The sequence below is a fragment of the Strigops habroptila genome, chromosome 3 (genome assembly GCF_004027225.2).
Source record: "Strigops habroptila isolate Jane chromosome 3, bStrHab1.2.pri, whole genome shotgun sequence".
In the NCBI taxonomy this organism is placed as follows: domain Eukaryota; kingdom Metazoa; phylum Chordata; class Aves; order Psittaciformes; family Psittacidae; genus Strigops; species Strigops habroptila.
Genome location: NC_044279.2, coordinates 22,807,558 through 22,833,277, shown reverse-complemented (window position 1 = coordinate 22,833,277; position 25,720 = coordinate 22,807,558). Strand labels below are relative to the sequence as shown.

General features: G+C 35.7%; 1 protein-coding gene across 2 annotated transcripts in view; it reads right to left on the bottom strand.

Moving 5' to 3' along the window:
- POT1 (protection of telomeres 1) overlaps nt 1–25,720 on the bottom strand; it is a 70,661-nt gene that overhangs the window by 21,570 nt on the left and 23,371 nt on the right. For both annotated transcript variants that reach the window (XM_030479282.2, XM_030479284.1), the window contains exons 7-11: nt 23,928–23,975; nt 22,686–22,800; nt 11,206–11,336; nt 4,033–4,323; nt 1,522–1,677 (exon numbers count right to left, since the gene is read on the bottom strand). In XM_030479282.2, the coding sequence (XP_030335142.1) occupies nt 1,522–1,677; nt 4,033–4,323; nt 11,206–11,336; nt 22,686–22,800; nt 23,928–23,975 (741 nt within the window). The remainder of the gene's footprint in view (nt 1–1,521; nt 1,678–4,032; nt 4,324–11,205; nt 11,337–22,685; nt 22,801–23,927; nt 23,976–25,720) is intronic.

Genomic DNA, 25,720 nt, shown 5'->3' with positions numbered 1-25,720 from the left:
AAGACCCTGAACTAAATAAAATATTAAACAGGTTAATATAGAGTATTTCAATTATACTTTCTTATGACATGACATGATTTCCACCAGTATTTAAAACCAAACCTTTTATTAAATTTTCCATTTGAGGAAAAGTCACCCCAAATTCTATTATCTTTAGATTATTCTGTGAAATAAAATTAACTGCACACATTGCAAGCTGAACTTAGTAAATCTTCCTGAAGTTTTAACTGTCAAGATATCAGTACTTATTCTTTAATGACTTCATTAAGACAATCCACTAAAAAGCAGTGTTCAAAAATGATCTAACTTAAAACTTCTACACGTTGCATGAGTGAAACTACTGCAACTTTGGACATAGCCAGAACAGTCCATGTTGCTCGGTACTTCAAACCAGGTTTCTTAAGGTTCCTTTGGCATCAGAGCTTCCGCTACACGGCAAAGCCACGGATGCTTTAGAAGTAAGAAAGGGTTCACAGGAAAGAAAAAAAAAAAAAAAAAAAAAAAAAAAAAAAAAAGAGAGAGCTGATGAAGACATCCCATGTAACACATATCCAACAGGAATTCCTGAATATAAATGGGAGAGAGCAATAAAGGGAGTATCCCCAGCTGCCGAAGAAAATATGCTTTATTACTTTTAAAATATTTTTCCCCTTAGTTTTCAAAACTTATTCCTTCACTGGAGTATCAGTTGATATTTATATCAATAGACTACATCAGTTAGCAAAAGAAAAATTCTGGAATAGAACCTGCAAGCAATGAAATACTTCTGTGACTGAGTTTTGTTATGAATTCTTACACAAAGACAACTTATTTTGCTATCTGTCATTTACTTATGAACAGGCATTAATATATCAAATTGATTTTATGTTTGCTGATAGCCCCAGCCTAACAAATGGTTATCACTTACCTTTATTTTCTGGTAAACTCCTTAAACATGATGCTTGGGTATATATTGGGCAAAGCATAAAATGAATTATTCTTTGATAATTTACTGTATTCAGAAGCAAGATGGCAGTATTGTTGAAGATCAAATGTTTAATTATGTTGTTGTTTTCTCTATCTAAGCATAATCAACATTACTGACCCACTAAATGAAGATTGCACTGCAAATTGCAGAAGTTTATAGAATAGCAAATCTTTTATTGACTTTAGAATTACAGGCCTTTATTGGGACTACAAGTTTAACCCCACTTTCCATAATTTAAAAAATAATTCTAAAGCATAGAATATGTTTTCTGAGTGCATTATTTTCACAGAATTCTATATGGTATTGCAGTGTCTGAAAAGAACTGCTTAATTGAAAGATTTTTTTTTCATGGCAATTTTAGGGTAATGAGGCTGTTCTACACATGTTGAAGGGGTTTTGCATTCAAACAAAAGGTATGGGAAATACAGTGAAAGATAAAGAGGAACATCTGAAACGAATTAACAGTGCAATTGAATTGACACATTCTCTGAAGTGCATTCTAAGCAGAAAATAGGCCACAAAATGAGAGCTAGAAATCTCAAACAGTGCATTACCTTAAGCGATCTTGCCAGATGTACATGGTTGTCATAAACTAGAATGTCCACTGTTAGATTTCGCAGCCGATGAAGATGACCTTTTTCTCCTTCCACGTCTCTTGCTTCCACAGGCACCTTCCATGTTGGGTAGGGACATTTTGTGCCATCCCATACCTGCAATGCAGGAGAACTATTTCAATATGCCCAGAATACTGTAGATTGAGATTGTAAATAATTTTCTTTTAACAAATTTGTTGTTGATTAGAAATTGATAACAATAAGAAATCTTAACTGAAGTCTAGTCTTTAAGTCCTTAAATAACTTCAATTTGATTTTATTATTTTTAATTATCATTCCTTACAGAGTATAAAATATCCTCTACAGAGAATATGATCAAGTGTTGAGACCTGGGATTTGTTAATATTAAAAATAATAATAATAATTTAAAAAAAAAAAATCAGTGCTAGCAAAACCTCAACTGTTTATCCAGCATGAACAGACTGGAGCTAAGGAATAGTTAGTGGCAACCTTTGACCATCGTGGTGGGCAAAACACTGAAATGGGAAAGACGAAACCTGTTTCTCTCTTCAGCGGAGCATGCTAATTGTGTGACATAGCTTAACGTTGGCAATTTAACTGACAGACAGAAGGAAAGAAAAGACTAGTAGTAACACTCTTATGAAAGACATAAATGACAGAAAAATTTCTAGTGTGAGTTTTTTTAGTGTCCATCAGTTTCAATAACGAAATACTCAGAAAAAGGTAAGTACTACAGCTTTTTATGCCATGTCAGCCCCAAGCTGAGCATATCCCAATTAATTTATTGAGTGTAATATTAAAAGTTATGCTATGGGTGATGCACAAAATCAATGAAATTCATTTTAGTTGTCTTTGAAGCAATCCCCACTAGTTACATGAGCTCAACATTTAAAATAATCATTATGTTTTACAGTATAATCAACCATTAATATAACTGATATACTTGGAATGACATGGTAAATTTAAATCATTATTACAAACCATATAACCAAAATAATACAATAGTTAATGACCACTCCATTTGAGCTGATATTGCATTTGTTGTTTTTTTGTTTTGGTGGGTTTGTTTGTTTGTTTTTTTGTTTAGCAAATAAAAAAAATAGGGATCTCTCTGCAATTTTTAAAAAGGCTTCTTCTCTTGTGACCAACATTTGACATGAGAAAGAGATTTTGCCATGCTTGAAAAATGGAGGAAATTACCACCAGCCTACCGATGTTAATATACCATTTTTAAGCTTGTCTGATGTATTTTAATATAGATTTAAGTATTAAATATTTTACACCACTAAAAAAATATACTGTCAAAGGAATTATGTATCAGAAAAATTTATCTGCTGTTATTTGATTTCAAGCTTTTACCTTCCTAAGCTTATCCTAAGTTTTCTCCCCAAGTCATTATCTTAACTATACAAACCTGACAAAATCGATTTCAGATCTTACAATAGAGTGTAAAGAAATATCAATAATTTATAAAAGCACTTGTCTCTGTCCTTGCAAAGGGTCCTTCAATGCTGAACATATACTTATTAATGAACAACTTCATTACAGTACAAAGTTCTGAAATTTTACTGGGTCTCATTAAACATCTATTTCATATGGGATAATTAAATGGAAATGTTCGTAACAGCTGCAAAGCATATTATAGGATGACACTTCAGTTTGTCTCTGTGTAGTGCAAGCATCAAGAGAAAAATCTTTGCTGCTTTAATGAAGGAATAATGAATTGTGCTGTTTCTAAAAATGTTGTAGCAGTACAGCTTAATACAGTAGAACAAATAATTTTATGAAGTCATAAAATGGAAAATAACAGGCTGTTCTTCACTAACATTTTAACAGTCAACTTCTAAAAGAAAGAAAAAAAAAATTACAAGGGAGTTTCGGAATAACATCAGACTCTTACACCTGGAGCTAAACCCAGGAAAATTATGCAGATCTCCTTTTTATTTAGCTGACATTAAGGATCACCCTGGGAAAGGTGTGTGGCACTTTGCGTTTCATATTTTCAGTGAGCGCTGATCCCCAAAGCATTTATGTACAACTAAAAGCAGCTACCTAAAATCCAACAAGATAGGTAACATAATCCATTCCTTAGATAGTGCTACTTACTGCATTAATTATATCCAGCAGATCTAGAAAAACAAGCAACAATTGCTGCTAATTAAAAAGCAAGGTTAAAATTGAAAACTAACAATATTTTTCAACTTTAAGAAATCTTGTCATATTTATCTACAAATGTTTGTGAAATGGTGATCCATACCAATGCCATCTTACAAAACCTCGCTAAAGAAATAAATCAGATGAAGAACTTTAAAGCGAACTGAGATTTCTGTTTTGTTTACATGGAAATAAAATGGTCAAGGTTCATCAGTTTACTTAACCTTGAAATACTTATCTACATAACATTAAAGCAATGAATATGCCTGTTTTATCAAAAATTGAATCACAATGCCTTAATAAACATAACAAATTATTATTAAAAAAATAATCTACCTTTAGAAGAAAAGAAGATCCATCCACTTTTGCTTTTCCTACCAGCTGGCAAGTGAGATCAAAGAACAGCATTGGCTGAACACCAGACAGTTTTGCTGCTGGTCCAGAGATGGAAAGATTACTGGCTGCCCAAATACGTAAATCTTCTACTGTTTTCTGTTCTTCATCCATGAAACTGTACCCTTTGGTAGAGGTTCGAGGAACTATTGGTGCTCCTACAGTTCCGTCAAATGCCAAGGATGCAAATCCTGCACTGGTAATTCCCTGCATCTGTCCATTGTACTCCCTGATCTGTAACAAAGTATGAAGAAAAAAAATGGTTGCACTGCATTGAAATATACATACATTTGTTTTATCATGTGCATGAAGAACGGACCATTGATCACTTTTGTTCCTGGTGCTATTAGAATGGAGTCAAAATAAAAATGAAATAAAAAAAAGAAAATTCACAGTAACAAGAAAACAAAGTGAATAAGCAGAAAATATAGTTTAACATTAAAGATTTTTTTTAAAGAGGCAGACTACCTGTAAATATACAGCATCAGTGCAGAGCATTCACATATCTCACAACGTTTGTGTGGGGAACACATCAGGATTGCTTTTACAGATGGGAAAACTGAGGCACAATTTTTAGGGGTCACACAGCAGAGCAATGGCAGAGCAAAGTTATTACGGATTCCTCTTTTCTGCCTCTCACAATAGCCCCATTTCCTGATATTATGGAACTGAAAAAGAAAATACCAGCTCTAGGAGTTATTTTTTTCCTATAAAGCAAGCAGTGACCAGCTTTCATGCACTGAATTATGAATACAGCTCTCACAACTACTCTTACGTCTACCACCCTGCACATGGCAGATCCCCTCTATCCTGCTGATTTAGTTGTGTATCTGCTACCATATAAAACACAGTGTTTAAAGTCTGAAGCATTCCTTCAAGGAACTAGTCTAACCTTCCTGTTCCCTGCACTTATATAAAAGCACTGCAGGATATATATATATATATAAGCAATCATCAGAAATCTCAAATTGGCTGTTTTGATCCATCCCTTTTTAATTTTTACTTACCAAAAAACCAGCAAGACTTCTCCATATAGCACTTGTGAGACAATATAGATTAGGATTCCTAGTGCTCAATTTTCAAATGGTTGAAAATCTACTGATTTAAAAGAGCAGAATCTGAAATATGTGACAGAAGTTCTAAACAGTAACATTTTTTACCAAAACATTGCCAGTTATTTAGGCCTACATTTTATAAGCACACTGAAATTTAAAAAGCACCCAAATCAAGTATTCCTTGGAAAATCGTAAACAAAGTTCAGTTTTGGTGACAGGAACTCCTTTATTAATTAATGCATAAATGCATAATTAATTAATGCATAAATGCATCAAAGATCACCTCTAGGACAAATTTTCATTTACTTAAGTATTCTCCAGACCTGACCAATGGAGCACGTCAATTCATAGAATCATAGAGTAACAGAATAGTTTGAGTTGGAAGGGACCTTAAAGATCATCTAGTTCCAGCCCCCCCGCCATGGGCAGGGACACCTTCCACTAGACCAGACTGCTCAAAGCCCTGTCCAACCTGGCCTTGGCCACTTCCACAATGAAGCAGCCATAACTTCTCTGGGTAACCTGTTTGAGTGTCTCACCACCCTCATAATAAACAACTTCTTCCTAACTTCTCATCTAAATCTACCCTCTTTCAGGATGTAGTTTTAGTTCACTATAACACTGAAAAGCTTCAGTCTTTAAACCTTTAAATATTGAAAATTCAAGAAAAGCCAATGGACAAATCAGGAAAATACATAGTTTTATAATCAATTCGTGCCCATTACGAATGATCTAGAAAAATATGTTCCACACACACATTTACTTCAGTTGCTGCCACTGGCATTATATCCCATAGCTTCTCAAAACAGGTAACATCCAGAGGGGAAGAAAACTCTTATCACTTTTACTCATTCATCCATTATCAAAAGATACTTCAAGCGTATCTTTAAGGATCTTTTCTAAGGCATCAAATGTTTCTCACAGTGTTTTAATTTCCAGTATACCTGTTTATTTCTTCACTGATTCGTTTAAATCATCATCAAAATATCTTGACTTCTTTCTTACTAAAATTCTGTCCTAGACATCTAGCCTATTTATGAGGGCTCTAAACCTTTCAGGAAACTAGTTCAAGAAACTACTTTGTTTCCCTAGGCTTCCACTAATATTTCACCATAGACTATTTTCCCTGTTTCCTCAAATCCTTTATGTCATGTTTTGAACATTCATGAGGCTGTGCCTGAACTTTTGACATCTCCCAACACCCTCATTTAGTGGATATGAAGTCAGCCTTAATGGAGGGAAGGGCAGTTTAAAAATAAATAATAAAAATATTAAATATGTAAGAAGGTAAACCTGATGTGTCATAATGAGAAGGTTACTAATGATCTTGAAGCAAACCCAAATGTCCATAAGGCAGAGGTATGTGGGGAAGCCACAATACCTCAAAGGCAAACAGCATTCAACAACATTATTTAGTGAACAACAGAGCAAACAAGAAAAATCAGTGTAGAATGGGTTACAAAACAAAATATTTCAAAGCTGGAAAATTACATATGTCAGACCCACAGAACAGATGATGGTCAACAGAAGTCCTCCAGGCTTGTCCTTTAAAAACAAATCAGTGCTGGAGTGATGAGGAATCGCTGGAATGTAAAATAAACAAAATCCATGGACAAATGCTGTTTCATTATCTACTCTAAGCAGGTCTCTCATCAACTTAAGCAGTTATACCCTAAATTAGTTCTATTTTTCACACACAAATTATTTTGAAATTTTATTAAACTAAGGGAAAAGAGCTAATCTGAGACTTTTCTGTATGATGACAATTCCCCCTCAGTAGATTTTGTGTCATTTGTAGAGGGCTTTTTTAAAGTAAGAGGCCAATTCTAGGCCCATTTTAGAGAGCATTTTTTAAAAAAGGTGGACTGGGGGGAGAAGCAAGGGAGAGGCCAGCTGGCTATTGCTTTAAAAATTCCCTGAGAATTTTAAATAAATTCAATAAATAAGGGTTGCTAAACAAGAGTATCTTCTGGCACAAAACCAAAGCAGATACAATATATTTGGCTTTTTCTAAGCAAGCAAGTAAATTCAAATACACATTGCAGGAGTGTTTGGCATAGTTTTTATGAACTAAAGAACAAAAGGTGAAATGTCACCTCAACAAACTATATGGACAATAAACTCTAGTGATTTCTACGGGGTACAACTCTATCCTGAATATGCTCATTGAAAAGAAGCTAATCTTGAAACATTTATAAATAGATTTACAGCAGCCTAAACCACTTGAATTATTTTTATTTTTTTTTACTGCAGCTGGTGTTATTCACCTCACTCAATAAAAGAGAAAAGTGCAATACTAAGTAATGTATAAAGCTGGCATAATAGCATCTCCAAGGTAGTTTTCCATCAAACCTGATCATTAAATTGCAGAAGCAAAGGACTATTACAAAATCACTGCAGTCACAGATCATTTTTGAATATGAAACAAATGCCTTGTAAAACAACATATACTGAGCTAATGTACACATTCTTGTACTAAGAAGAAAGATTTCCTAAAATAAATTTTACTGTCAATTTGCGGATCAGGAATTCAAGACAATATTTTGAAACACGAGTAAACTGAACTTAAAACTTGATTATTATTTATACATATAAAATTATTTCAAGACATCAAGTTGTGTTGTGGCTTGCTTGGGGGTTTTATTTTTGTTAATCTGTTTTTTGAATTATTTTATCACCTGAAATTTACTGTCCAAACTTCTATTCCAATGTGAGTACACGTTCATCTGAAGACCTCACTGTAAGGTATCTTTTACCTAAGCAGAAGTCAAAATATATACTTAAACCAGCTGAAATAATTTTTGTTTTGATAATAATTTTAAAAAAACAGCACGTATTGTGATACTGCTTTAGAAACATTCCTCAGAGAAAGCAGTATAGTATATCTGAGAAAATTCTAGTAAAGTAAAAAATGAATAGTTTGGAATATTTCCTACATATTTAAGACATGACAAAACCTTGAGAATTAAGACTTGTTATTGCTACAGAGATTATGTTATACTGAGGATGTCCTACAATAAAGTTTATAATAAGAGGTCACTCCTTTGGTCTTCATTCTCCAAGTGTTCCACATGAGTCACACAGCTCTAGAATGCCGTGTATTTGGGAAAAAGACCCACCAAAACACATTCTAGACAGTGACTGTATTAGACAACTAGTGTAGGCTCAACAAGATGAACGCCTAAACAAGAATGTGCTTCACTTTTCTCTGATTCCCAAACATTAAAATGGAAATCAAATACCAATTCACTTCACTAAGAGTGAGGGAATAATTTTTTGTTTGTAAATCACTCAGAGGTAATAAGGAATACTGGAGAAAAGCCAATGAGGAAATTAACAATTCTGTCATCATGGCAGGGTTCGAGTAATGCAAGAAAGGCAGAATACATGCCAAAACTCCTAAGTCAAGTGAGGATAAAGTACTGCAGGTTTCGTCAGTACCAGCAGGTTGCCTTGTCCCTCTCTTTAACAGCTTAAACATTAGGCATTAAGTCTAAGATATCAAGAGCATCCACAGTTAACTATAGGAAAAAAAAGTTCCAAGAAAACTCCATTTGAGATAACTCCTTCTTTGCCATGAAGATAGATGGGGGCTAGGCAATCAGATCACGGGCCTAGCTTTTACAGTGTTGGTTAGGGGAATCCCCCCCACTGTCATCTCTGCAGAGCACTGACTGAGGCTGAAGGCCGAAATATAGTACTGCAAATCACTAAGCACTATAATTCATAAGTAATCATCATAAGAAGTCATAAAAACGCACTTCAAGGAATATTAACTGGAATTTAATTAAAACTGGTTAATCTTTCAGTTCTGTTACAAAGACACTTAAAATTTTAATTGTCTGCAACAAATACTGAGCAAATAAAATTATTCTCTACCCAGAGTGAACCCAACGGAATCCTCTCCATTAAGTTCTTATTAGCTCTGAACCATCGGACCTTGCCAACACCTGTGTTACTAGGAAGAGAAGATACTCATTAGGAGCTGAGAGCAGTCATTTTTGAAATGTGTTTGCTATCAATGTCAACTTCTTGGAAGACTCTCAAAAGCATATCTGGGACAGGGAAATGTGAATGCATGCTATAAGGACTACGTATTTCTGTCCTCACTGGTAAGCACAGCTTTGGAAGGCTGTAGCCTCTGCTACCCTCAATTGCTGCCCATTCAGCAAGTTAAGAGAAGGTGATAAGGCCGGAAGACAAAAGAAGAGAGTTAAGAAGGAACTGCAGACAATGTAATTAAAACTCTAATTAGATTTTTTTTTTTTTAATTGAAAATTGTGTGGCCCAGCAATCATACATGCTATGCTGGTTGCAGGTGCAAGAGAGAAAGAGGTCACCCCCCTCCCAGTTCACTCCCAGCAGTTGGCACCAGGCTTCTATGTCAGATTTTTACCTGCTCAGATCACATATGAAAACTTCCAAAGTAGCTGTTTGTTAGCCTGGGGTAGTCAAGACATTCTCATCCAGAAAAAGACTACTTAGTGACTTCAGATCATTCTAACTTAGAAAATAATTAAACAAGGTGTCAGTTTATGCATCTGAGGAGACACGGATTGTGAGTAGCTGGAGGTCAGTTAAGGCTGGAAACCACTTAAAACAGCTCAGATGTGATGAAAAAGGTGTATATGGGGGAGATTGACAAACCCATCTTTAAATAATGAAACATCATCTTGAAGAACGGAGAAGTACCAATTGACAGGAATTTTAGAATAATGTCCTCAAAAATGTGATGCCAAATCAGGAGAACAGTGAGGTTCCTTACATGTGCTACATCCGTAAGTTTCCTTAATAAGTTTATACTAAAAGATAGAGTTGAGACACTACTGTGTTTGCATAAGAGGGTGCACACATAACTTCTATGACAGTGATCTTTGGTTTTTGAACCTGTTCTTTCCATCTCGAAAAAAAAATTCCAGTGTTAACCTACCACAGACATGCAATGTTTCAGTTCTTTTAATCAGGCTCCTATTTACTTTCTCTATTTCCACGTATATAAACTTTGTATTTTTATTTCAGAAGCAATAAACATGTTTCTCTCTCCACTGAATTTCAGAAACAATATCTGTGTAACACCCTGCTGGATTCAGAGAGAACTTAAAATTTAGCATAAGACTTTCTCATCTGAAGTCAAATCAATGAACTCCCAAGACTAACCACACATCTCAGGTACTGATTAGTAACGCAAGCTTCAAAATCTAAATATAGTTTAATTCTACTCTAATTATACATATAGATGACATTAAGGAGCCTTTATACTAACCCAGAACAGGTAGGTTAATTTCTCTCTCCATTTTAAGTATTTATAATATGCAGGAATAACTGAACACTGTTTCTAAATCTTAACAAGTTCTTTCTTAATAATCTCAGTGGTACAAATCTCAATAACTGGCTAAATCTTAGCACTTCTTACATTTATTGTCATGGGGTTTTCTTCTTTGTTCTCCTGCTACGGCATATCAAAGCGCACATGCTTAGGACTACTGATCTTTACTGCTTTCATCATCCTTTTGTACAATCCTGAATTTCCTAGATCTCTCAACAGTGTTTAAATATGCAATTTGGTTTTTTTTGTAACTGGCTTCTTTCAGGACGTTTGCTTATTTCTGCTATAATTATTTTAAGCAAAAATAAAATATATAACTGTATACGGTTATCTTGCAAATTAATATGTAACATGTAAAATCGTGTCTTTTGTACTATTCTGTACCTCTAGTATGGTCAAGCATTACAAAACTTCCATTCAGTCTGTGTAGCATGGTCCCTCTTCCCTATACAGTTGCAGCAGGCCTAAGAACAACATTCAGCAGAAGCAGCGCTAAAGCTATAAACACTGTTTCCTTCATGGCCTCTGATAAAGGTGAATAAGGTAAGGCAGGAAAATATCAAAGCAGCAGGTAGACATTGCACACTAACAACCCCAGACAGGCTGTTTTATCAATCAACTGCTTCATCTAATGTCTCCATGTGTTAATTTCAGTACCTGAAGAATTAAATTATTCTTACAGTCCTCTCACTGCAAAAAACCAAGCACACAAACCCCCTACATCCTAGTACATACCTTTATTCTATGAAATCGAACAATATCTCCAACTTTGTAAATTTTTGGCAGGGAATCCAGATTTCCACTGAAAAGAGAGCACGTTAACTTCGCATTTGATGGGTCCACAAGTGTTACAACTGAGCAGAAATCTGCAGAAGATAAAAGTGTTTGAATAAATTATAGGCATTATGGAGTTATTAATAATACACAGACATTAAACTTGGGATGAACAACCATATGGCCGTTTTTTTCTGCTGTGACTTCCAAAGTCAATTTAGTCACAATAGCATGAAGTGTGGTCCATCTTGCCAATAATTAGCCCAATAACTGAAAATTAAATAGGTGATTAAGCACAGGTCTGTGAGCCAGGAACACACAAAGCTTTTTCTTCTGTCTGCAAGAGGCATGCAATTTTTTCAGGTTTCAATTTCTTCCTCTATAAAATGGTAAGCATATGTACAATCTTGTACAGTCCCTGTCTCCTGAAGAGGTAATGAGTTCTGCAAGTTCTAAAAGCAAATTAAAGCATAAATTACTTATCTTTCACTTCAACAAAATATGCAAGATATGTACTGCAAGGATACAGCCACACAATAGTAGTCAAAGTACCATAAGAATCTGAAATGTGCCCTTAACAAAAGGACTGAGGTAATGGAGGAACCCACACTGGAGAAGAGGACATCACAAAGAAAGGTACAGATGGGGGAAAGAGTAAGCAGCAAGTACATGCTAACCGCAACCTCCTGCACCATCCTTTGCTCCCCCAAGAGACACAGTGTAACCTCCAACAGTAACACTGGGAGTGGAGAGGAGGAAGAGGAAAGGCAAGGTGCCTAGAGTCAAGCTGAGCCTGGGAAAGGTGGAGGGAAGGTATTTTCCCTAAGTATAAAACTATTTATCTTCTTTGTTTCTCAATACCTGAATCAGTTATGAAATGTTTAACTGGAAATAAATAAAATTTGCCATGTCAAATCTGTTTTGGCTGTGACAGACACCTTTTCAACACTCAAAAATTAAAACCCAAAACAAACAGAACCCCCCTACTTCCCTTAGCTGTAATTCTATGAGGCAGTTAGTGATAATGACAGTAAACCAGAGTTGATATATCCGGGAACTGAACAAAGGTATCGTAGTGCCAAAACAAATTCAATAAAATCTCCATCATGCATTTTATAAAGATACAGATGGATAAACAGTTGCCAGACAGCTTTGAAAGAGAATACTGGCTGTCTACTACAACTGACAAATTTGCCTTGAATAAAAACTACAGGAAGGCAGTCAAAAGAAGACAATTGTCATATGTAAACTTTGTGCACAGATTCCCCAACCACAAAGACAGATAGGTTAGACTGGATGAAAATACATGCTTGTATGTGCACTGCCTATGCCTTCAAAAGAAATAATCTGCCGCTTGCAGCAAATACATTCTTAAATATTACTATCATTTAAACTTAAAAGTTTAAATTCACCAACAATTTGAGTGACTGAAGTGTTGAAAGAAGAAATCAAGTGAAGGCTTACCAAGAAAAATAAAACTACTATTTCTACAGATAGAAAAACCTCTAATATTTCTACAAAACCACTAGTCTTCTTCCCAAAATTTTTACACAGGCTCAATAACGTTAAATTCTCATCTATTGCACTCCGGAGTTACTAAGCATCACTCTTTTGCATGCTTCCACCAAAGGTACAAGGTCAAGTGTCATATAGCATCTATTCTGATGTTCTTGCTAGGATTAGCAGACATGAATAGAGTCTAGCCAGTGGCTGACAAAACTGCAAGTATTTACTGCTGTAATCCAGAGATGGATTGGTGTATTTCTTTGGGTATGAATTCTAGAGGTTAACTTAACAGGCCAGCTGCAAAGCAATATGAGCAAAATGAGCAATTAAGAAGAAAAAAACCCCATGTAGTTCATAGATTTACAATCCTTTGAGGATACAGGATAACACGTTACAGTGCACTGATATAATCCAACATGGCAACCAAGAGTAGAATAACAAAAACATTCCACATTTAAATTGTGGTTACTTTCTGATGCTGTGGTTACCTATTCTAGTCAGGTTCCTACCTGTGAAGCTGCCTATTTGAGGGGAGAAAAGTTAACACACTCCCTGTATTTTCTGTGCAATTAGCATACTCAACCAACAATCATCCTACTCAAAGTATCATAAAAACATCGTACTTGATTTATACAGTCACAGAACACCTTCTACGTAATATAGGTTCTCTGTTTCTGTGATTTTTGCCTTCCATTCTCAACTATCACCTCAAAAAAATCATTCTACAATAAATCTAATTAAAATAAAGTTATTCAAGAACAAAGCATAAAGACTTATTTTCTTTTAAAGAAATCCTCATCCAGCAAGTCCTTTTTGAAGGTTAAAATATAAAAAGCTGCCTGTCTTTCCTTCTCTAACTGGAAGGTGAAAATTGCTTTCTGCTTTCCATACAGCATTATAGTTCAGTGATTGAATTCACTTTTCTGCACAAATAATGAGTCAAACTCTAAACAGAATTGCAGAATTTAAATAATGTCCCAGTGTTACAGGAAACAATACATGTCATTGGTCAAACTTTCATTTTTTTCACAATATAGGTTCCAATGATGCAAAACCCCCCACTTACTAAGAGGAAAAAAAAAGAAAAAAAAAACAAACAAAAAAAAAAAATTGGAAAAGTTTACATACTGGAGTATGTAGTAGATAAGTTTACTTCACTCATTATCTTTTCCTGTTGCGGTTTAAGCCCAGCCGGTAACTCAGAACCATGCTGCCGCTTGCTCACTCCCATCCTTTTCCTCCCACCCCCTCCAGGCAGGATGGGGAGGAGAATCAAAAGAATGTAAACCCCATGGGTTGAAATAAGAGCAGTCTGATAACTAAAGTATAATATAAAACTGCTACTACTACCACTAATAATAATAAGGAAAATAACAAAGGGAGAGAATGTAAAACTTAAAAGGGAAGGGAAAAAAACCCCTCAATAAACAGCAGGCTCACCACCTGCTGTCTGATACCCAGTCCAACCTGAACAATGATCTGAGCCTTCCGGGCAACTCCCCCCACTTTATATACTGGGCATGACGTGCTGTGGTATGGAACATCCCTTTGGCTAGTTTGGGTCAGGTGTCCTGCCTCTGCTTCCACCCAGCTTCTTGTGCCCCTCCTCACTGGCAAAGCATGGGAGACTGAAAAGTCCTTGATCAGGAAAAGCACTACTTAGCGACAACTAAAAACATCAGTGTGTTATCAGCGTTGTTCTCAGACTAAAATTGAAAACACAGCACTGCACCAGCTACTAAGAAGGTGAAAAATAACTGTTACAGGTGAACCCAGGACATTTCCTAAAGAAAGGAAATTTTACCACTGGTAATTTTTACTCGCAATAATCTGTCTTTAAAATATGGCACAACAGATGCACAGTTCAGCAAATTTATATATTATAAAAGAGAGTTTTTACTTTCATATTAGATTGACTCAGTAAAGGCACTGGTTTTAGGCTGATAACACACAGAACTCCAAACTGCACCTATGGTTTGTTTTGGTTTTTTTTACATATACTTAATTATTCTAAAGAGGTATTCCCACTCAGGCTTAACATCAACATCACATGAGGGACCACCAATAATGGGCAGCTGTACGGATGCTTGTAACACTTCCAAATTGGCGTTTTATCTCATAAAAAAAACCCCACAACTATTCAGAGAAGTAGCTTGTTCAGAGAAGATATTTATGCAACAACAGGAATTCATTATTACTGCAAGGACTATCTTAAAAAAACAAAAAAACCCAAAACAATAAGGTTCCAAGTCAAGATAGCAGAAGGTTACATTAACTACATGGAGAATGCTGATCTCCAAGCTTCTAGGTCCTCACTGTAAATAGTTTGAAACATTAATGTTCTGTATCCCTGTAACACTCATTGAAAAACTAAAGTTTCCTCCACTGTGATGATGGTTTAGCTTCATTCTTCATGTTATAGCTTTCTTTTTATAAATATCATAGCATTTCAACTCTTTTATGGACTCTTAGGTCAATCACTAGCATGCTCAGAAAGTCAGCATCTCTCCACAGTGTAAAGACACACACACACATATATATTATAAAAACAAAACAACAAAACCCCCAAAACACATGGCCTCACAAATTTATTTTTCAGTCATTGTAAGAAAACCAGAATTGCTGCAACAGCTTTCCAGATTAGCAGTTACTGATTTTGTAGGAAGACATTTAATACTTACTGATTAAACTTTTAGTTTTATTGAGGACTTCAGCAGTTCCTAATAAACATGCTTATATAAATTTTTAAGGTACAAAGCATCAGCCTGATTATGACTCTCTTTTTCGGCAATCACATATGTATTTCTGACTAACCTTTAAGTGGAAGCCCACTATCCTGAATCAATAACTTCCCCCTGCAAATAGATAAAAACGTTTTTGGCCATGTGTTGGCAATGACAGATGCAATTAGACATTGCCTTCTGTTTCTTGTATTTCAATGCACACAAGAGAGATTAGTGTTCTAAACTACACCAAACATTAATATTGGTTTTAAGAATTACTGAGGCCACTCAGTACACCAGTGTCTTTGTACTAAAACCAAGCAGCTGAACCAGCTAACTTATCAAATATGTTCAACAAAACACAGGAAGAAGAATACTACAAATGTACACACTCTCCTATATGTGTATATATATCCGTAGATACAAACACAGATATTGCAGAGGCCCAAAACAAAACCTCTAAAGAATCAAACTGAATGTGTTTTACTACAGCATGTTATTTCCAACATGGCAATACATTTAAGAGATACAAACATTCAGTAACTACCAGAAGCATCTGCCTAAACAGATGCTTTAATGCTATCATTTGTAAATTGCAGATCAAAGTAACTGTCTTGAGATTTCTTTCTATTAACTATTTATTCAACTGTTGAATTTTTCCTTTCCTTTTTAAAATTTTCAACTTTATTTTTAATATTAACTAGTAGGAAATGGAAATTCTTTAAAAAAGAAATACACACACAACCCACTGTGATTAGAAGGGAGCAGAACATTACTCTCATCTTTAGGCTCCAGAAATGAAAATCATTATCTTTACCTCTGTAACAGTTTCTATTTTGTTCAAAATAGAAATGCATCCTCAATATTTTGATTTGGAAAAAAAACCAAAACAAAACAACTCTACAGAACAAAACTACTGCAGATTTAACTGAGTCTGCTTTCTCAAAATAGACCATCAGATACAACAGTCTGTGATTGGCTTGTTTTGCACTCTAAGGTTGGTTTGCTATTGCTTACGAAACCTTGACTATTTTAATTGAGGATGTCCACATGCTATAGCTTAATGTTTTTTCAGCTACATAGTTTTAAACAAATTATGGGCTAAGAGTGTTGATGAACTTGACTCAAGATCAAATAAAAAAATTAAAATAAGATTTAGGGCTTCAAAATATCCTTAAGAATCTGATTTATGGTAATAAAGCTGTATTTTGGCATGTAAAAATGATGATCTGGAACTGTTCATGGTTTTTAGAAGTGTACTTTCTGAAAGTGCTACCCTTTATTAATTTTGATTCTAAGAATTATTTTATAAAAATAAAATAGTTACCCTCCACATGCATGTCTAGGTAGACTAAATGAGGCTTTACTTCAACATGTGCCATAATGAATATACTGCATATATCTGAGAGAGCGAGCTAGGTGGAGGTTTCCCCAGGGAAATAGGCTATTACTCTTATGACTAACTGTTAACCAGCAGCAAGGATTCTTCTTGCCATAATTCCTCCCTGTATTATAGAAAACATTGCCTATTATCTACAAGAAAAAGAGACAGAGATGGAGAAGCAGGAGCATCACACTGCAATGTCCCCAAAGTTCCATGGTCAAGCACATAATCTTTGTAATTGGATGCTACAAAAAGGCCAAAGCTCTTTTTCTTTTATATTTGCTGGTTTTACTCAGACTAAATACTTGACACGTCCTTGAGAGGGAAGAGAAGTGAGAATCAGCTTTGTTTCAAAATTTAAAATATCTAAGACTCTTAAACTATTTGGGAAGGAAAGCTAGAACATAATTTTGAACACTTTCAACCGACCTTCCTGCAGACAGAAACCCATCTGTCTGTTGTACCAAGCTGGACCTGAAGTATGTCCTTGGACCGTTTTTAGAACACATAAAATTCTTACGTATAGACATTCCAAACTACACTGAGCAGCTGAAGCATGCTCAGTTAAAACAAGTTTCTCTGGAATACATAGTAATTTATTATCATACTGAAAATTCATTTCATTCATCGGTGTCTTAACTTTTGTCTAATGCAATAATAGTAATCGAAATGATGAACATTTAATTATAGATTACACATACTGACAAGGCTAAATTAGGTACCACTTGCCTTCAGTGGGAATACAGTGTGGAACTTCAGCCTTAAGGTGTAATATATGTAAGAAAGAGCAATATCTCATAGCTAGGGGCCTACCTATATAGGGAATAAAGGCCCATATGGACTAAGTATAGTGGCTCCCCTGCCCATGCTTCCAGCAGGTACCATCTTAAAGCTATATGACTCTATTAACACAGTGTCAGAAAGCGACTGTATTAGCACAAGATTGTGCCAGATCTAAGGAGACTATAGAATTTTCTGACAAGAGCCATTTTATGCCCTGACAATTCAGAACAATCACTGAACGTTTTGCACCCTCTCAAGCAGACATAATTCTGGATGGTTAAAAAAAAAAAAAAACAACAAAAAAACCCCCACAAAACAAAAACACCCACCAAAAAAACCCCAAAATCCAACTCTGAAATATTTAACTGAGTGGTGAATAATTCTAAAACCCCAAATTAAAACTGTTCTAGAAATTTTCATGATAAAGTAGAAAGTGAATCACAACTACCTTCATAAATAAGAAACTTCTCAAATTGTGTCCTTGATCTCCACTGATTCTGTTGTGTTAGTTTTTTTTTAATATTACCAACTGAAAATATATAGATATATTAGAAAGATATATAGTTATTAATGACATCTAGGCAAGGACTAGTTGTTAAGTAAATCATTTTCCCTATTAAATTTCTACTACTTATGAAACTGAAGCAATTAACTTGTCAAATAACTCAGTTGCAAAAATCTGTCCTAGTTGTTTCAGAGACATATTACCTTGAAAGTCAGTGCATTTAATTTTATTGTTTTTACACATCTGTAAAGAACGGCTGTCTTCATAATGTCCAGCAATCAGTGCTTCTCTAAGTAAGATGTTCAAAGTCCTCATGTCCCCAGAGTCTTGTTAAAGCAGCTGGACAAATGACAGATCTAGACCACGTGATCCTTCAAGAACTGCCCTTCCATGATTTACTCAAAGAGTAAAACTAGTACTTTCTATATTTGACTCATTTCCTTCTTACCCTTTTTGTTGTCAGCAATGTGAACAAAGGAAAAAAACCCCAACTTTAAAATGTTTGTGGGGTTTTGTTTTCTTCTTTCCTTTTAAACCTGCAATATTTTTCAAGAGGAAAGTACCTCTCTTTACCACTGGCAATATCCTGAATTACTGCAGACAAAGCTAATCTTTTCAGTACCTTATAAACACAGCTAAGAAATCTACTACAATTGCAGGCTGAAAATAGCAGTGAGAGCTCAAATTTTTAAGTAAATAAATGTACTGTATATATTTATATGCTATATATTTTAAGATTGGTAGCATTTGAACAGATCTAGCATAAGCAAGCGATCACTAGATGCCACCACAAAATGAAGATTTTGAGGAGCTCACTACAGCGACAGACGTGTTGCTTGGCAGCCTGTGCAGACCAAATAGAGTAAATCAATATTGAAATAATTTACCAATTTTTTACATTAAAAAAACCCACAACTGATCTCTCCTGTATACATGTCTAGGTTATACTTGCACCTTTACAATGAAGTCTTTTACAAATTTTAGTGGCACATTAGGTAGGAAAGAATATCTATGATGAAATCTCCCACCCAAAGGAAGGGTTTCGTAAACTTTTTGATTTGGTTATTCCATTTGAGAAGGCATAAAGACTGTGTGTTATTATGGTTCTTCTTTTTAAGCTAAAGAAATTTTTAATTCCCCATAGATTCTTATCTTCAAAGGAAACTCATTTCTCAAGATTCCTTCATCAGATTTATCCTTATTTTATTATAACCCAAAGAACAGAAAGTCTGAAAAATCTGGAGAGTCCCAGCATGTGTGCTGGGTTAACCTCATCTGGCTGCCCAGTGCCCATCCAGCTGCTCTCTCACTCCACCTCCTCAACAGGACAGGGAGAAAACAAGATGAAAAAGCTCATGGGTTGAGATAAAGACAGGTTACCATTGACTTGGGGAACATTAATTTATTGTCAATAAAAACAGGGTAGGATGGTGAGAAACAAAGACTAAAACACTTATTCCCACCATTCCTTTTTCCTAGGCTCAACTTTACTTCTTCATACCCTACATCTCTTCTTTCCTCAAGCAGTACAGGGGAGATGGGGAATGTGGGGTTGTGGTCAGTCCACAACAGCTCCTCTTCTCTCCTACACCCTCGCACACTTTTTTGCAAGAAGATGCAGTGTAAATCAATCTCTTCCCCGGGCTGCAGGGGAATCTCTGCTCCTGCCCTGCAGCACCTCCTTCTCTGCTTCTCCAACTGTGGTGTCTCAGGGCTGCTCCTCTCACTTTCCCCTCACTCCTCACTGCTATGCAGTGCTTTGCCCTTTCTCAAATACCCTTTCCCAAAGGCACCAACACCTTTTGCAAAGGTCTCATCCATGCCCTGCGGTGGGTCAGTTGGAGCCGGCTGGAACTGGCCATGCCCGGGCACGGGGCAGCCCCAGCTGCTCCTCACAGAGGCCACCCCACAGCCCCCCACCAGTGCCCAGGCAGAGATACCCACCACAGCTTGCTTTTCCATTTTTGATCCTTTTTCATGCCTGGCAGCCTTGAATCCTTTCCTCAAGCCCCCAGCAACCTAATACCACCCATTCACTCCTACCTGGACATCTATCTCTGACCTTCAAAGACATCCCTCTGTCTTTTTTTTAATTAATACTTTTCAAGTATTAAGTACTTTTATTACTACTACTTCTAAGCTAACAACATAACTTGATTTGCTGTACACATGGCAAACATGCACACACTTCATTTAGTATTTTATGAATGTTTGCATTTCTAATTAGATGCCAGAACACACTTCTGTTTCCAGTCTAAATGCATTGAGCTCCTGCACATACTTTCACTTATCCTTATTCCTCACTTACATCTGGAAGTATCTGTTGTGTTGCAACATTTGTAATGTAAAATACTTGGAATTTGTACTTCTCCCACTTTTACGGTGCTACAGTATTATCAAAACCCAACTATTTTCTAAAACAAACAAACAAAAGCAAAATCCCACTTTTCCACAGCTTTCTCTAACAATTACCATATGCCTTTTCCTATATAAAACAATCAAAACAATATCTCATCTTAAAGATTTGCAATTCATTGTTTAGCAAAATAACGAGTGCATCAATGACTACATAGAATATTACAATATTTAAGTCTCAAGAGGAAAAAGTAACCCTGAACACGCTCTGTATTTGCTATAAAAACATGGACTGTTACTGGCTTAGTTCCCAACTTAATGACTACATCTATTTTTAAATGTTAATGTTTAAATGGGATGATCCCATATTCTTCAGAATTTTGTTTATGTTTCAGAGTTATTCTGGGAAACACTACTGTCCTCTCAACACTGAGTAAGAATGTAAAGCAGAAAGGTTTTCTAGGAGCAAGCCTTATCACATATTATAAACACCAATGGGGATGCATTTTGAACAAACAGCGTGGGAAGCACAGAACTGCCCTGCTGCAGGCACCAGGGCACTGAGCCCAAGCACTTTGTGTACATGTTTCTCCTGTGGACATGGTCAACAGTGTGTAAAAACGCTGATGAATTCCCCAAAGCTATTCATTAGCTTCTGGATCCAGTAAATTTAATACGTTCTTGAAAAATCCTATGTTGCTCTGCATAACTTAACTCTGAATGCTGCCTTTACTACAGCTGACACTTGGTGTTCCATAGCCTAGAGAGCTGCACATGCATGTCTTGCCTTTTCTGTGGGCAAGCGTTAGTCCACACTTGAGCTACAGGTACAGCAACGCCACACTTTAGCTACAAGTGACACCAAGTATTTCCTGTCAAAAGAGTCTTTCATACTCGTATGTCTGTTCATCTAGAAGAATACTACATGCACCAAAAGGAAGTGATTAAGCATGCCCACAATACAGAACATATCAATATAGTTCAGTTTAACATACTGAAAACAGCACACACACATTTGCACTGACCTTCCAGATGTTCCTCCCGCTCATATGCTGTAAACTGATTGAAACCAAGGCTGAAGATTGCTTGGTCTTCAAAATGTGAAGCCATTAGCTGAACCTTAGCAGGACTTGGAAGTTTTTTTGGGTGTACCACCACGCTTGCACAGCTTTCAGCTATTTCACTTACATTTGAAGCTACCTAACTGTAAGCAAACCTCATTCTGGAAGCCATAGTACTGCAGGTAGAGCACTGTACTCTCACAAAGGCATTTACTGCCTTATCTTGAGTGTATCACCTTTTGACTGCTAGCGGCGATTTTTGAGGAAGTAAGATTACAAAAATCTGTTTGCAAAAGGTTTTGCAGACAAGCCACTAACTCTTGGTTTCTGATTTTTTTTTCATGCTCACTTCTTGAATTTCTGTATTTAGAAGCCAAATTCATGGCTATTGACATTATTCAAGAAACTTGCATGCGTAATTTAGACCACAAAAATCAACAGTCACCATCACAATTAAAAAACCAAAAAACGCCCCCCAAACCACCAAAAAGCCCCAAAAACCAAGCACTCAAACCAGTATATTAAAATGCACAGTAACTTTATAATAAACAGAAAATACTTTGATTAATTCTGAATCTGAGTAAGAAATTCTACTGCTTAATCAAATTCACCAGGGATGTCAACTAGTTGGGTACTTACCAAGCACCTAGTGACATGGTACACTCTTCTAGCAGAACTAGTACAGTCAGTAAGTGTTCACAGAGAGAAAAAATGATTCAGATGTCGCACAGCTTCTAAAGTAACAAAAATGCCGGCAGCACATTTATAGCATACCATAGCACATCCTGTCAAAATCTCAAGGAAGAATTGCACATAGTTACACAACAATCCCTTCCCACAGGACAGGTGCAGGGCTTTTGTACATTTTTTTTGCACAGGTCCATTTCCCTGCTTTGTACTGATAGTATTAGCTTGATAAATACTTTCTTCATTTGCTACCTCCACCAGCGTGCCTAAACCAACTCTGATATCCTTTACCTGTTTGTTGTTCTGTTTCCTGTATGTTAGCTGAGAGCCACAGCTAAAGGATCACCTCAATTTGTTCTTCTGGTTTACTTTTAACAAACATAGTAAGAATAGTTCTGTTTAGAGGAGATTTTAAATTTTTTGAATATAGTACTTACCAGTTCCTTTGCTTATATATGGAGGCTTGAAGAATTTCACGACGCCATACAAATTCACTATAGTTCCATCTTTAAGATGATTCAGAGGAGTATACACATATTTGGGTGCAACAGGCTGGAAAGGTGTGACAAAATTAGGGAACAGAAGAAAATATTATTCAAACCTGCTCCCCCAGAATTTTGTCTTTTAATACCATCCACCCTCAGATATGCTTTATTTAATCATATTATTAAAAAAAAAAAATAAAATTTCTATCTTAGACTCTCTGAAGATAAATATATTTACAGGCAATAAACCACAAAAAAAGCAGACTTATTCCCATTTCTTTTTGAAATGGCATCTTCCTTACAATCAACTAACCAGTCAATTAGTTTCAGTACATGAAACAGGTGAATAAAAGTCATTATAATAAGGATGGAAAGTAACTTTTTATTGATTGGTTTTAACATGTCCATTCAAAAGGCTTTTTGAAGCACATAAACAATTTTGTAATCCTTATTGGCAGTGTCACTGCTCAGAATCACTGTCTTGTGGTGGGCAGTACCTCTCACAGTCATTGAGTAAGTCTTCCTATTAAAATAGCACACTTGTTGGAGGATTAAAGTAATTAAGGACTACCTTCTATTGTTTAAGGATTGCTTTCCTGCCATCTTAAGGTTACACTATATGCTGATTAGCTTTTTTCTAAGAATACAAGTTATGTCAAACTGATTGAAAACTCTTTATAAAATTAACTCAAATCCAAGCTGTTGTCAATACTGAATCTTTATGATAAAGAACAATAAAATACCATACACTAATTTTTATGCCTTTAATACACTATTTCCTGTTGAATTTTTGTTTAGATACATAAAGGTTTGTTCCAAACGGTAATCAAAAGTACTGTTAAGACCAGTACATGAAGTCTGATTTTAAATCAAAGGAAGATTCATATTTCCATTTTTGTAAAGCACAAACATACAATCTTCTTTAGAATGGTTACCTTTCTAGTTTATATATTCCAACCAACATGCAGACTATTTTGACATAAAGACAGAAACTGCAAGTATAGAAAAAGTACTACTTATTCATATTTTATTTTTTTTTCCAGGCACATTATATGCAAAATTAAAAGCTAAACAAATGACTGCTGGGATGAGAGTATGGAGTAAAATAAACAGGAAAGAAAAAGAATTCTACACATTCTCATTTATATGCAGCTAGTCTCACATGGTTTAAAAACATCCCAAATATAAACTCACCACCAGTGCAGTTTTTGAAGCAGCAGTTATTCTTTGTTTACTATAAATCTGAGAAGAAAAAAAATAGCAAACTCTCTGATTAAAAAAATTAAGGCATTGCAAGCATAACAACATTTGATAACTCTACAGCAAATATAATGCTTAGGCAAACACAAAGCAGCACTATAGACAGTTTTACTATGTGAATCACCTCTGAAACCAGTAATATGTTTTTATACTGAAAAAAAAGAAAATATTAACTCCAATTACACTCAGACAAAGGTACTTTAAATAACATGCACTTTCTAAAGCAGAAATGCACTTAGTTGAATATAAGTCGGGTCACATTAATAGAGTCAGCATCTGAAAGTCAGAGGCCACAAATTTAAAATTGTAGTTCTATACATGTCAGTGCTTAGAGCATTAGATCTACTTTTAGTGACTCATTACTCTCCTTTGGGGGAAAAAAAAAATATAAAAAGAAGGTTAAGGCAAATTCACCAGAATGGGATAAATTCTATTTAAAGGTAGTTCCTAAGCTTTTAGAGCCCTACCTGTAAGCCAGACTTACCTTCAGTGTAAGGTCTTTTAAGGACCCGACTGTGATGATTTGACATGATACCAACTCCTAATCACCCTATAATGAGAAACGCTGGGCTCAGCTGACACCCTGATGCAACACCGCTGCCTGTCTGCTTGACGCAGGGTCCCACTCACAACTGCATGTTGCCTGCTAGGGATATGGTTTTGCTCTTCTCCCTCAACTGCATTCCTGAAGCAAGTTTTACGTCCATTTATTTATTTTAAATAGTTGAGTGAAGTTATAATCGAGAAAGTGAAGCATGCAAAAATTCACATAATTCAGACTAATTTCAAGCATTCAATGAGTGTGTCAGTAAATCAAGTGCCACAGGCTCCATTCTGCGGTCAATGATGAGACAGATACCTCCTCAGCCTCCTCAGCACAACCTAGACATTCAATGAGCTGCACATCTTCCTTCAGATTGTTTGTGATGATGTTCTGCCAATACTCAAGTTGTGCCTAAAATTTAGGGACATTTAGACACATTCACTCAGACCCAGGGCACGGCTTTCGTATCCGTTATCTTCAATGGAATATACTTTCTCTACCTTTATATAATCATTATCAACAGACAATGTCATGAAACAGTCTGCACTACAATTTTAATTCATTTTGTTTCTCATTGAGCTGCATTCCAAGCTTTAATTATACGTAGAGGTAAAAATTCCTTTCTTAACCAAAAAATGTATTTTCTTAAGTTTAAAACTGTCAGACAACAATTATACAGACAAAAGTTCAAACCTTGATGTGAGCGCAGGATTTATGTTAATAAGTATTTTTATATGTGATTTTTGTGTTGAAGTTTTTGTAATTATTTCTAAGTTTGTTTCAAAATCTGACAGATAGGCTCAAAGGAATCACCACACAGCCTAAAGCTGTATTGTTCTCCAGTCAAGGTGCCTTTTCCTTTTCACTGACTACAGAATGGAGTTCACAGTATTGTCACTGAGAGCTCAGTTCAGTGCTATCATCCTTCTTTTTAACAGCAGTAGACAATTACAGTGATCAAAAATGTGCAACACTTTCTCACCAGATGTCCATAACTGTTGGGATAACTTTCATAAGAAATATGAAGTGTTTAAGCCTGCTTAAGTGTCCAACAAAGTTGTTGCAACTCTGTTACTATTGCACACTCAACCCCTCTTTCCCCTCCACTACAGGTTTCCAAATGTGGAATAATATCCTAAATCCTTTGGTATTTAAGCTTCTGTGATTTTTTTCAAGTCCTATA